Genomic DNA, 14,392 nt, shown 5'->3' with positions numbered 1-14,392 from the left:
CACTACAACAATCTAATCCTTCCCTACTTCATTCCCATAATCCTCTATTTTACTTAGATCTATAGCACCAAGCTGGTTATCATCCTTTGTTGGTTATACGTCCAAATCATGTATATACTTATCACACAACAGTGGTCCCATCACTGATCCCTACAGAACACCACTAGTCTCTCTCTCTCTCTCTCTCTCTCTCTCTCTCTCTCTCTCTCTCTCCCCCTCCCTTCTTTCCTCCTCCACCCCCCCCCCCAAATAGATGAGATCTACTAAGATTGTGGACTGAAGAGGGCACACATTGAGCATCCCTTCCACCCTGCACATTGCATCTTTCAGCTAATCCTATCGAGAAAGAGATACAGGAGTGAATAGCTTCTTCTCACAGGCAGTGAGAATGCTGAACGACCAAAGGAACTGCTCACATTAACCATCCAAGACACTCATATTTGCAAAACAATATTTATTTGTATATATGAATACTTATCCTGCATCTATATTGTTTATTGTTTGTCTGTATGTGTGTTATGCCTGGCTGTTTGTTTGCATGTCTTATGGTCAAGACATTTTTTAATCCAATCTTCCAAGTCTCCATGGGCCTTAATCCTCCCATTATGAGGAACCTTGTTGAATTCTTTACTAAACTTCATGTGGACAACAGCCTATACCTGAACATCATCAATCACCTTTGTCACCTCCTCAAAAAAATCAATCTGACTTATTTCTAATATCTACGTTTTTCCCAGATAGCACAGATTTTATCCCTAAGAACCTTGGCAATAATCTGTTTACTAATGAAGTAAGGCTCAGTGAACTATTATTTTCAATTTTTATCCATTACCCTTCTTAAACAAAGGAACAACATTGGCTATTCTCTAGTCCTCTAGAACCTTACCTATAACTAAAGAGGGTACAATAAAAGCTCCAGCACAATCTGGCATACATCTGATTAGGCCCTGGGTTCATCCCCCTCAATGTTTTTCAAAAGACTAAGTGCCTCCTCTTACTCGATATTAATATGGCCACTCACCATCTCGCATGTTTTGGTCCTTGAAGAATACCGATACAAAGTACCCATTCAGTATCTTGGCTACTTCTTCTGGGTATCGACATAAATTTAATATTTTTTTTCCCCTTCCCTGAGAGGAGTATTGACATTCTGTTTTAAGAAATCCTCAACTCTCAGCCAAAATTGGGGGCATTGAAGTTGGCTGCTCATCTGTTCCTCTATCTCCAATGGGCTAATAGACAATGCATAGTATAACTCCATTATTTAGAGTGCACCTTATTTGTGAACTGTATTTGGCCTTGCTGGATGAGCCCTCCAAAACATCTTTTTTTTTAAAGTGGAGTGGCGATATTCTTCCTGATCAATCATTCAACTCCCCCTCTTTTTATATTTTATTTAAGAATTTTAAGACCACATCTACAATTAATAATGAATACATTGAAAAATAATGCATATGTGGTTTTTATAAAAGCTCCCTTATACCTCCCTCCCTCCCCACCATCACCCACCCACCCAACCTTAACATAGGAAGAAAAAGATAAGGAAAATGCCAAAACAAAATCTAATTTTACATAATACTGGAGCTAAGGATTATCAGTGCAGTGAGCTTTCTGAGAGTCCTTCCAATTTTCAAACCAACACATAGTAAGTGTTTTTCAGAAATAAATGATATTTATTATGCAAATTCTAAGTTATTTTCTCAAGTGGAATACAAGAATGCAATTCAGCATGCCAACTCTCCATCCCCAAATCTGTATTTGATTTCCAAGTAATGGCAATGCACTTTCTAGAAACATCTAAAGTTAATCATAAAAATTCAATTTGATACATAGTCAATTTTAATCTAAGACTAATTTTAATATCACCCAACAAAAATAATATCAGATCTAGTGAGTTTTACCTTTAATATTTTCTCCAAATTCTTTTAACCTCTAACCAAAAAGGTTTTACTCTAGGACCATCCCAAGTACAATGAATAAATGAACCATTTTCTTGATCACATCTAAAACATAAATCTGATATGTCTAAATTCAACCTCTAATTTTTGGGGAGTTAAATATAATTGATGTAAGAAATTATTTTGAACTAATCTATATCTTACATTAAATCATTTTCATCATACTATCTTTACAAAGTTGCTTCCAATCTTTTTATTTATTTGTCTACATAAATCAACCTCCCATTTTAATCTTGATTTATGAATTCCTATTCAAGAATGGTTTTCATTTTTTTCACACTATGAACCATATTAACCAAAATACACACAAACATTTCCCTCTTGAATATACACAATGTCATTTTCTCCCCTTTTTCCCCCTTCCTTTCCCTCCCTCCTTTCTACCCCCCTCCCTACCCACTAAATGTTCAACATATACAATACAGTAAACCCATTAAACAATGTCATCACACAATGAAAATAAACAAGAAAATTGTGTCATCTATTTTTATACACTGGGTCAGTTCATTTTGTCCTCTCTCATTCTGTCATTTTAGGGGGTGGAGGTCCACGGTAGGCCTTCTCTGTTGTGTTCCATGTACGGTTCTCAAATTTGTTTGAATTCTGTGACATTTTTAAAATTATATGTTATTTTTTCCAATGAAATACATTTATTCATTTCTATGCACCATTGCTGTACTCTCAGGCTCTCTTCTGATTTCCAGGTTGATATTATACATTTTTTTGCTACGGCTAAAGATATCATTGAATATGTGATTACAGACACAATGATAATTAAAAGATTTATAACAAACATGTACATCAAGCTGCAAGAGAAAGAGAATGATGAAATAAGTTGTAAACCCAAACAAAAGTGGGAACAAGATCTAAACATAAAGATAAAAAATGAAATATGGGAAAAACTATCCTCTGGAACTATGAGAAATACAATAAACATGAGGTTATGCATGATACAATGTAATTAGTTACACAGGCTATATATCATGCCCCAAAAGTTGAATAAATGGGACCCAACAGTATCAGATAGATGTTTTCCCTGGAAGAAGGAAAGTAGAACAACAGTACATGCAATTTGGGCATGTAAGAAAGTGGAAAAGTTTTGGGAAGATCTAAATCTGGTAATAAGTAAAATCACAAAAAGCAACAGACCAAAAAATCCAGAGATCTTTCTTCTAAGTAATATAAGTAAAGAACTAGGCCTCAAATTGGATGAAGCACAAAAAATAACTGTTTTCTGAAGTAATTTAAACATCTCTGAAATAAATTTATTCATATCACTTTTTGTTATTAATAATTCTAATTCATTTTGTCCAGGTAATCTCAAATTATGACCTATCTTATCAATCAAAAAAGTGTTAACTTGATAATAGCAAAAAAAAGTATTATTCGGGACATTAAACTTTTCCTTCATTCATTGAAAAGTAATAAATTCACCTGCTTCAAAATAATTATTTATTCCCATTTGACTCCGTTCTTAAAAATTGATTATTCATGGAAAAAGGAAGAAGTCTATTTTGATATAAAGGTGTTCTACAAGAATTTGAACCCTTTTTTTCCTATTTCATAATCTACTTTATTCCATAATTCAATCAAATGCCTCAAAATAAGTGTATCTCTATTTCCTATTAATAATTTAGAATTCTATTTATAATGAAATCCTGCATATAAGCCAGTTAGTTTTCTCTAAATCAAACATTCCGTTAATAAATTTCAATTGGACTACTTTATAATAATTCTTAAAATAAGGAAGTTGTAAACCTCCTAATTCAAACTTCCAAATTAATTTCTCTGAACAAATTCTAGACATCTTTCCTTTCCATAAAAACTTTATTTTACTTGAATTTAAATCCTTACTTTTTTTTAGATATTGGACAAGTGATTGACTGAAAAAAGATATTGAACCTTTGGAAAAATATTCATTATAATACAGTCTACTCTACCCATTAAAAGTATAGGCAAATCATTCCATTTATTTAAATCATCATTAATTTTACTAAATGTAAATAATTCAATTTATATAAATTATTTAAATCATTATCTATTCCATTATCTGACATCTAAATTGAGCCCAATTAATTTTATAACCTGATATTTCATCATATTCTTTCATTCTTGCATGCAAAGAACACAACAAATTTACAGGATCTGTCATATAAATCAAAACATCATCAGCAAATAAATTTACCTTGTGTTCCTCTGCACTAGCTTTAATACATTTAATACCAATATCTTGTCTTATTCATTCTGCTAATGGTTCAATCACTAAAACAAACAAAGCCAGAGATAATGGACATCCTTGTCTAGTTGATCTGGACAGTAAAAAAAAAGATGAAGAAACTTGTACATTCGCTACAAACTCTGCAGAAGGAATTTTATATAATGTTTTAAGCCAATTAATAAATAAGGATCCAAAACCATTTTTTCTAACACCTTAAATAAATAATTCCACTCTAACCTATCAAAAGCCTTCTCAGCATCTAAAGCTAATGCCACTGCCAATTCCCCTTTCTTTTGAAATGTATTCATTAAACTGATCAGTCTCACAATATTATCTGAAAAATGGTTTCCTTTAACAAACCCAGACTGATCTATATGAATTAAACTAGGTAAATAATTAGCCACTCTAATTGCTAAAACTTTAACCATTATCTTATCACCAACATTTAATAATGATATTGGTCCATAAGAATCTTTCTTGAGTATAACTGTCATAATCCCATTCAAAAAAGATTCCAGTGGAATGGGTTTCATATACCTGCTTCAATAATTCCATAAAAGGAGGTATTAATAAGTCTTTAAATTTTTTATATAATTCCAGTGGAAAACCAGCCTCTCTGGGAGATTTACCAGTTGGTAAAGAATGAAGAGCATTAATAATTTCCCTCACAGAGACTTGATCTTAGCAATTTAAAGTAGGTAAATTAATCTTAGACAAAAAATAATTCTGAATTTTACATTCATCATTATCAGTCAGATGTATGTAACTTAAAATAAAAATCTTTAGAAGAATAATTTATTTATTGAGGTTTCTAAGTAACTTTTTTGAATCCTTTTTAATAGCATTGATAGTTCTTAAAGTTTGTTCAGCTTTTAATTGCCAAGCTAAAACTTCATGTGCCCTTTCTTCCAATCCATAATATTTCTGTTTATTTTTTCAATTAATTTTTCAACTCTGCTTCAAATTATAATATACTTTATTAATTATTTATTTTTCACATCACATTTTTTCTGTAAATCTTTTTCTAAATTCTTTATTTCTTTTTCCAATTTATCTAAATCCTTAACATATTCTTTTTTTAATTGTAACTGTACAAATTATTATTTGACCTCTTAAATAAGCCTTCAATGCATCTCATTAATAAATTTAGCTCCCTCACTTCTTTTGTGTTGGAAACATCCAAACCCTCGGAAGCTGAGCTGCCAGTCCTGCCCTTCTCTTAACCAAGTCATAACATCACAGCACGGTGTTCATCTGCTTTACCTGTCAGTCTCACTGTATTCATTAACAAAGCCCTGCCTGTTCTTCTCTTCAGATTAATTTGACCTAACCTGCCTTCTCCTCAATCCCTCCTCTTGTTGATCTACTGATCTGGTTACCACTTCTCTCGGACATGCTAGTTCAAACGTTCAACGGTAGCATAAGCAAATCTCTCTGTGCAGTTTAACAGATAGACCATATAATCACTTAGACTAGATTTTATAAAGAATTAGAGATTTGTTGCGACTTCAATTATTTAATAATAACCCATTAATTGAGAATAATGTTTCTCACGAGTGAAATGTAAAGATGCTCCTGGTTTTTATATCTATTCAAGACTTCTTTCCATTCTTGATTTGCTTTGTGCCCAACACAGCTCTGTGAAAGTTTCTTAAGAGAGATGAGTTTTTGTTATTTGTTTTTAATGAATCTTTATAATTTTCTTTTCATTTTAAAAGCCACTAACCCTTTCCCACCTTTGGTGATTTGCCTGTCCATATTGTGAATGATGCATTATGCTTTCTCAATGGTTAATTGAAGGAAAATATTTCTCATACAGAGCAGCAGATAATATGGAGAAAGGAAAGGACTTGATATCATTGCTAGTGATCAGGGCCAGACCAGCGTTCGCGTCTCACACTGTCTGTAAAGAGTTTGTACATTCTCCCCGTGTCTTTGTGGGTTTTCTCTGGGGGGGGGGGGTCTAGTTTCCTCCCACCATTCAAAAAGATACTGGGGGGGGTGTAGGTTAATGTGGTGTGAATTGGGCAGCATGGAGTCATCGGTCAAAATGGCCTGTTACCATGTTGTATGTCTACATTTTTTTTTATGTCAATTGTGAGGAAGAGATTGCTGTTGTACACCTGGTACAAGAGGAAGTCTTTCCAGCTTACCTTCTGTCATACAACAGCCCGCAATATCTGGAATTATTAGGTCTGTTTCTTTTTCAAAGGATACTGGCTTTTGATACTTACTTATTCATGATCTATTATCAGCCATTCTCAACCTTATTTTTGGCTTTGATCCCCTTAGTACGCTGCTCAAAGTTTATGGGGACCCTTCCCTGTGAAGCAGTCAAATTTTGGAGTCTTCCTTACCTCTCTCATGCAGACTACATAAAAACCAATAATTATTTATGTGAGGTGAAAAGAAAATAAGGCTTTTACTTAAATGTGCTGTGCGCCCCAGGGGATCTGTAGGGCCACCATTGAGAATGGCTGATCTATATGATCATTATATTGTCTGACTCTATCTTCTGATTTCTGAAAATCATGTTTGAATCAATTTTCAAAATGATTAATAGAAATTAGAATAGATGTTAGTTTATGGAGTTCAGATCCTCAACAAAGTTACAAACAGCCCAGTCTGACAGAGCTTATCTAGCATTTAAACCGCAAACAAAAACTTAATGGTGCTAAGTTTAGTCAGGTAAAAGTTAAAATTATTGTTGAATGTAAACCTTTTCAATCTGATTAGAACTCCTGAGCAACAAATATAACTTATTTGTCACAAATTAAGGAGCCAATATTCAAACTGATGGAAGTACATGCTGTCAACAGAGAATCCAATGTAGGAGTGGCCAAACTTTTTTGGTTGTGGGCCACATACATAAAAAAATATAAGTCACAGGCCAAACAATATTGATTGCTTTAATTTAATTTAATTTAAAACCTGGCAGTTTTCAACCAGTTTCACTGTGAGAAAAAGTGCTTTTTAGACCAGAAAAACCCTGTGCCATCAAAAACTTATTTTCTATCAAAATAACTGTACAGCAATACTGAAGTTTTATTGTTGATATTACAGTAGTTTATTGATGTCCTCACACATTACAGTAGACATTTCTGTATCTGCTGCTCTTAAACTTGACTTAAATGAATGTAATAAAACTCTTTAATACTCATTAAAAAAGCTTTGCAAAATAAAAAAAAAAGCTGGGTGCAAAATAAGAAGAAAAGATCTAGAAACTCCCAACATTCCTCCACAATTCTCAATGAATACAGTTCAAGCCCAGCTTAATGGTTATGCTGCAATGTGTAAATCTGTAAATAGGCTATTAAAATTAACAAATTGCTTGCAAATGAAACAAACTACGACTTCTGTGTAAAAGTATTCATTTTCTTCGCGTGTTTGAAATTTTCAGCACTCCTTTGGTATTTGCTGTCTTTTCAGCTCCTCCATATTTAATCAAATGAGGTAAACATTTTTTTTTAACTGAGGTAAACGTGTTTATCGATGAGTAGCATTGCAACAGTCGGTCAAGTAGTTGTTCAAAATGACAGCAACACCTAGTGTTGAAACTAAGAAATGCAATATATACACAGTGCAATTTTATTGTTAGAGACAAAGTTCTATCAGGCTATATTCATTTTATTATTAATATTTACCCTGAGCAACTTAAAAATAGGCAACAGGCCGCAATTGCCCCAAGGGCCAAAGTTTGGTCATCCCTGATCCAATTAATCCACAGATTGACTTAATCTTTAAGTCAAGTTTATTGTCATCTGATTGTTCAAGTACACCCCAATGAAACAGTGTTCTCCGATCCTCAGTGCAAAACATGACATAACACACATATAGACAAACAATACATATGCAGGACAAGTATTTTAGCTATACAAATAAATAAATATTGTGTTGAACAAATTGAAGTTTCAGATGGTCAGTGTGGGCAATTCCTTTGATCATTCAGCATTCTCAAAATGTTGAAGAAGCAGTTCCTCAGTTAGGTGGTGCTGATTCTGGTATTTCTGTATCTCTTCCCGGACAGGAGCAGCTGAAAGATGCAGTGTGTTGGGTAGAAGGGGTCTTCAATGATTTTGTGCACGCTTTTTAGCAATTATCCCAGTAGATCACATTGATGGGGGTGGTAGGGGGAACTCTAGTGATCCTCTCTGCCACTCTTCAGGTCCTGTGGATTGACCTCTGATCCATTTCTCTACAGCAACTGTACCACACTATGATGCAGTCAGCCAGGATGCTCTCGATAGAGCTCTTGTAAAAGGTTGACATAATGGTGGCTGGTAGCCTTGCCCACTTCAGTTTTCTCATGAAGTGCAGTCACTATTGCATCTTCCTGACAAGTGAGAAGATGTTGAGTGTCTAGTTAAGGAGTGTTAGTTTTAATCTAGGTCACTAGTTAAGTGAACTCCAAGGAACTTGGTACTCTCCACTTTCTCTATTACAGAGTTGTTGATGTGTAGTGGAGGATGGTCATTCCTGGTCCCCCTGAGGTCCACAATCATCTCCTTCATCTTGTCCAGGTTGTCACTTTCGCATCATTTCACAAGATTTCCCATTACTTCTCTGTCGTGCAACTCAATGTTGTTGCCGATGAGGCCGACGACTGTTGTGTCATCTGCAAACTTGATGACACTGGTGGAGCTGGATCTGGCAATGCATTCGTGGTCAGTAAAGTGAACAGGAGTAGGCTAAGCACACAGTCCTGAGCTCAGAGTGATAATGCTTGATCTTCTGCTACCAACCCAGACAATCTGTGGTCTTTCCTTTAGGAATTCCAGGATCCAATTACAGAGAGGGGTGTTGAGTCCTAGCAGGAACAGCATCTCTACCAGCCTCTGGGGAATAATCGTATTAAGGCTTTACAAAGGTTTTGCTTTACTGTGATCATCATGTTGTCAGACTGAACCTTTTATTGACCAGAGACAGTTTTTATTTTTTATAAACACTCTGCAGGAAGTGCCAGTAAATCTTGATTTGCTTGCAAATAATAGCATTTTTAGAAATGGTCAATAAAAGATTGACTTGGTATTTGAGTTACTGGGGCTGCTCATGGCAAACCTCATTTTCCTTGATATGGTCATTCAAGAGACACCTGTTTGAGTAATTGTGCAGCCACTTGCATAAGAACTTCAGATGACTGAAGTTGGTGTAGTTATGTGTGTTATAGCAGCTTAGGGGTACAAAAGGTTACTTGGAAATCATTACAGTGATAAGGTATAATTTCTGCAATATCATTGTTTTTTTCTGGTATGTTTTAGCATAACAATTATGTAAGAAAGGAATGGTTTAGACTATAAGACTGTAAGATATTGGAGAAGAAGTAGGACATGTGGCCCAACGATTTCGCTCCGTCATTCTATCATGAGCTGATCCACTCTCTCACACCCCCTCTCTCCTGTCCTCTGCCCTTAACCTTTGATACCCTGATTATTCAGATACCTATCAATCTCTGCCTTGTATACACCCAATGACCTGGCCTCCATAGCTGCCCGTGATGGCAAATTCCAAAGGTTTGTGCGCTGGCTAAAGAAATTTCCCTGCTTCTCTGTTTTAAATCGACGCCCTTCAAATCTGAAGTTGTGCTCCCTTGTTCTTGGCTCCCTTACCATGAGAAACAATTTTGCCACCTCTACTGTATCCAGGCCTTTCAAAATTCAAAATGCTTGGAGGCCCATGTGGAAATTTAGTATTAAAATAATTTTGATGTCTCCTTTTTAGCCAGGAGCAACATATCGTCCAACTTCAGCGACAAATACAAGAAAATGGATTACAAGCACAAAGAGCACTTTTGGAACATTGTGACCCAACACTCATCTTGAAAACACAGGTAACTCTGAATCTCATGGCACTAATACACAGGGATGAGCATCTACAGTTCTTTACATCTACTTGTACCTATCTCTGGAAAAAATTAGAACAGGTCCTGGATGCATGGAGTGAAATTGGATTTTTTAGTAGCATGTGGCAAGCACACAATGTAATAGTTTTGTTTTGACTCCCTATCAGAAATAGGACATAAAACACATACATTGCTATTAAGGTATGTGCATTTAGTGCATGTATCCAAAATGAAATTACTGCATCAGAATGGAAGAACAATGCAACATACCATATTTGTTGACATATAAGAATAATGGATTTTAGAAAAAAAATTGTTTTAGTCCATTTACACTAAAGTTGGCGAAACGGGCTCCTCCTGCATAGCCCATTGTAGGCCACCTGTGTGTGTGTACCTTCACTCACCTCAATGGAAACCTTCTAGCCTTGCATGGCCAAGATGCCGAAGCCTCCTCGCACGTCCTCCTGCCCACTGCACACCAAGGCTCAGGCTGCTTTATCCCCCCCCCCCCTCCCCACCAACACACTGTGCAAATGCCAATTGACTGGCAATTGCACCATGATCAATGGGCATGCAAGGGCGGGAGGGAGAGAAGCTGGTCACCAGGGCAAATGGCAAGGCCCACTGTCGTGGGGAGCAGATGATTGATTGCTTCCTTTGAGGGGAGCACTGGGCCTTTGTGCGTCAGGCACATCCCCCAAGCAAATTGTAAGAGGCACAGGGGCAGGTGGCCAGTGAGCAAGCGGTCTGTCGAGCTCAAAAGGCCATTCGCTCACTGCCACCCACCCCTCCTTCTATTTGCTCAGGGAGGCCATACTCATTGAACAAATGCTCAGCGTGGAGGCTGATCACTGAGGCCTAGCACTCCTCTCAAAGCTCACAATCAATTGGTGTGCAATACAAACAGGGCTGTTGCACTGCTGGCGGGGGCATCGTGGTTGGCCTTCTCACCAGGAAAAGTGAATGGCAGTGGTGGCAGCTCCGGAAAGCACGGGCCACCCGAGGGAAAATGGTCTACGAAACTGCGGGGTGACTTCCTGGATTTCTGTGAGCTTCTTGAAGCTGGATGAGTAGCTTAGGACTTTAAGCTTGTCACAATCTTGCAGATAAAACCTTCTACTATGTTTGTACTTCGGTAACACAAGATGGTGGCACCAAAATGTCACCTTTGCGTATAAGACTCAGGGTTTTTATGAGCATTTATTTTAGGAAAATGGGGGTCTTGTATGTTTTCAAATATGGTAGTTGCTTAGTGCTGACAATACATTACACTGAATTTTGTGACATGTTCATAACAATAAATTCCGATTCGGAATGGTGACTCTGTTTCTCCCTTTACACATAATGTCGAAGTTGAATATTTCAAGTTTTTTTTAATTTTATGATACTTTCAGGTTGCTATCTTTCCCTTACAAATCAACTTATAAGATGAGGATTGTCCCAGAGGGTCACCATGGTAGGAATTCCCTTGTCCCCAGTTCATTGCAATAGTCCTAAAAAAAAATTATTGGTGAACTTCAAATGAGCACCCGGTCAAGATGTAGTCTGAATCCACAGAGTTTGCTTATGTGCTAACTCGCTAATGTTTAAAGTTTTAATCAGTGAAAATGTAAATCACCACAGCTGCTTATAAACTTCTATCAAAATACTTAATTGTCAGAGAGCCTCTTCTTTGATTATAAGCTGTCCTGTTGTTCAGCCTGGCCTAAGCAGTAAGAATCTTTCCTCTCAGACCGAAGATTGCAAATTCAAACACCATTTCAGAGACTTGAGTGCCCAAGCTAAATTGAAACTGCAGTGGTGAACAGGGGGTGCAGAGGTGTTATCTTTATAAAAATTCATTACAAGATCCCATGGTGCTATTTTGTAGCAAGAAGACCCAAAAATTTAGTTTCTACTGAAGTTATAAATTCATTTTTGCTTGTGACACCTTGAACTGCACTAATCTTCAGACACATGTCCATGTAATATAATTATAGCTGCACTTTAAAAGTTCATCAGTATCCATGAAACAGATCATCTGAAGGCAACAATGTTACTACTGAATGGAAGTTTCTTGTATCTTTTTGTAATTTATCTTTTTATTTTGTTAGCTTGGTGTGCCAGAGCTTCTCAATATCATGGCTTTGATATCAATATCAAGGGAACACCCAAAAGATTGATAGAAAGTTTGACTGAAGTTGAGGTTGGGACTCTTATCTCCAGAAAGTACATACAAATTACTCAGAATTGAAATTGTACTACTTTTTCCACTCTGATTAAATATCCAAGGTGTTGGGACTCGAATCTTTTCCAAACAAGGTGAAATGTAACATCATAGAAGTGCTAGAGAATCTCAACAGGTTACCCAGCATCCTTAAGGGGGAGGGAGGGAGGAACGGGTCAGTTGACATTTTGAGCATGAGCTGACTCATGAAGAAGGGCTTGGGCCTGAAACATCAACTGCCTTTTACTTCCTGTGGATAGTGAATGACTTGCTGAGTTTCTCCAGCATTTTTGTGTGCTGCACTAGATGCCAGCATCTGCAGTACTCTTGTTCATCTCAAGCAATGAAATGCACTTCTTGTAAAAAAAAATATATTTTCTTCAGCAGCTTCAGTTGCCGTGTGAAAACATAGGACACAAACAACTTACAGAAATATCGAAGGTGGTTGACTCTGGAAAGAAAAATCTACAAGAAAGGTTGTCTGCGGCTGAGCTTGAAATTACACGTCTAAAAGAAAGTCTTAAGAAAAACACACAAAAATATGTAGAAGATACAAAGAGAATTGAAGAAAAGGTAAAATGTTACATAAAACAAATATTTCTGCAACCTCTCCCCCCACCCCCCCCCCCCCCCCAAAACCGGTCTAGTAGTATTCTTTATTTATTAAAATCAAGATATCTTGTGACTGATTTTGAGAATGAATAATTGTGCACTTCATGTTACTCATTGGTGTTTTACCCAACAGGACATATGAGTGAGGTGAAGTTTGTCAAATAAATTGGACAGACATTCCCAATACATTATAAGAGCATATTGGGCCATTCAAACCATACTGCCAAACCAGTCTGCTCTGCCATTCAAACCATGGTTGATGATTTTTCCCCCTCTTATCTCCATTCTCCTGCTGCCTTCCTGTATCCTTTTACACAATTACTGATCAAGAATCTATCAACCTCTGTTTTAAATATACCCAATCACTCAAATTCCACAGATCCACCTCCCTCTAGATCACACATGTCAAACTCAGGCCCGTGGGCCAAATTTGGCCTGTGATATAATTATATTTGGCCCGCAAGATCATATCAAATATGTATTAGAGCTGGCCCGCTGGCCGCCGCGCCAGTATAGCACATGCACAGCTAATACTACAAATCCCAGAATGCTTTGCAAATGTGTTGCCGCCGGCCCGTCAGCACGCTAATCGCCCCCACCTCCTCTCTTTACTTTCATTAGCATCTGTGACCTGTCGCCCAACTCACATGTAATAAACCCCTCACGAAAAATGGCCAAATGAAAGACAGAAAACAGGACCTTTCAAGACAGGTGGGAGGCAAACTCTGACCCCAGAGTTTGATGAACTTGCATCTAAGAAGAGACGCCAAGTATCTTGTTTAGACCCAGGTGCATCAGAGTAAATCACAGTGTAGCAAGCTAAGCTTGGATTAATATTTTCTTTGGTTAACTTTGGACTGTTCATAGATGAAAGATTGGATTTTCATTGAAGCAAGTTGTTATTTTTTTGACTTGTTGGCTTGTGAAAAAAGATACATTTAAAAGGAGCTTAAAGGCTAGAGAGAAATTATTTATTGAATATTTTATTTCTCATTTGTTAATGCTTCTTCTAGAAAGAGTTTAACCAAAACTATTATTAAACATTTATTTTAATAAGAAAAAGTTTAACATTACATATGTTGAAAGAAGAGAAAACATGCAGATGTTGTTGAAAATTTTCAATAAATATTTAGTTTGGCCCACGACTTAGTCCAAGTTTTTAATTTTGGCCCTTTGTGAATTTGAGTTTGACACCCCTGCTCTAGATGAAGAAATTTCTCCTCTTTTCTGTTCAAAGGGAGGTCCTTTTATTCTGAGGCTGAACCCTTTGGTGATAGACTCTCCCACTACTCAATACATTTTCTCCATGTCCACTCTATCCAGGTCATTCAATATGAAGTGGAGCTAAGGAAGGGATGGTGGCATGTGATTATGGACTGGCTCCAGAGAAAGGAATACTGCCTTGTCAATGAAAAGACATACAAGGAGCTCATGGCCATAATTTTCCATGGAACTGCTCCTGCTCCATCATCACACCTTGTTTGAAGGTGCAAACTCGAGAGTAGAGTGGCACAGTTAGTTGAGCTGCAGCCTCACCAGTTCAGCAGCACAGGTTCAGT

At 36.8% G+C, this 14,392-nt stretch overlaps 1 protein-coding gene across 4 annotated transcripts in view; it reads left to right on the top strand.

The window, feature by feature from the left end:
- The window catches only part of cep85l (centrosomal protein 85, like), a 314,062-nt gene that overhangs the window by 267,030 nt on the left and 32,640 nt on the right, over positions 1–14,392 (top strand). For 3 of the 4 annotated variants that reach the window (XM_069886835.1, XM_069886837.1, XM_069886838.1), the window contains 2 exons: positions 9,895–10,003; positions 12,606–12,794. In XM_069886835.1, coding sequence (XP_069742936.1) covers positions 9,895–10,003; positions 12,606–12,794 — 298 coding nt within the window. The remainder of the gene's footprint in view (positions 1–9,894; positions 10,004–12,605; positions 12,795–14,392) is intronic. The other variant, XM_069886836.1, reaches the window with a different exon arrangement.

The sequence above is a fragment of the Narcine bancroftii genome, chromosome 6, assembly GCF_036971445.1.
Source record: "Narcine bancroftii isolate sNarBan1 chromosome 6, sNarBan1.hap1, whole genome shotgun sequence".
Taxonomy (NCBI): domain Eukaryota; kingdom Metazoa; phylum Chordata; class Chondrichthyes; order Torpediniformes; family Narcinidae; genus Narcine; species Narcine bancroftii.
The sequence above is the reverse complement of the archived record's forward strand: the minus strand, read 5'-3'. Positions and strand labels throughout refer to the sequence as shown.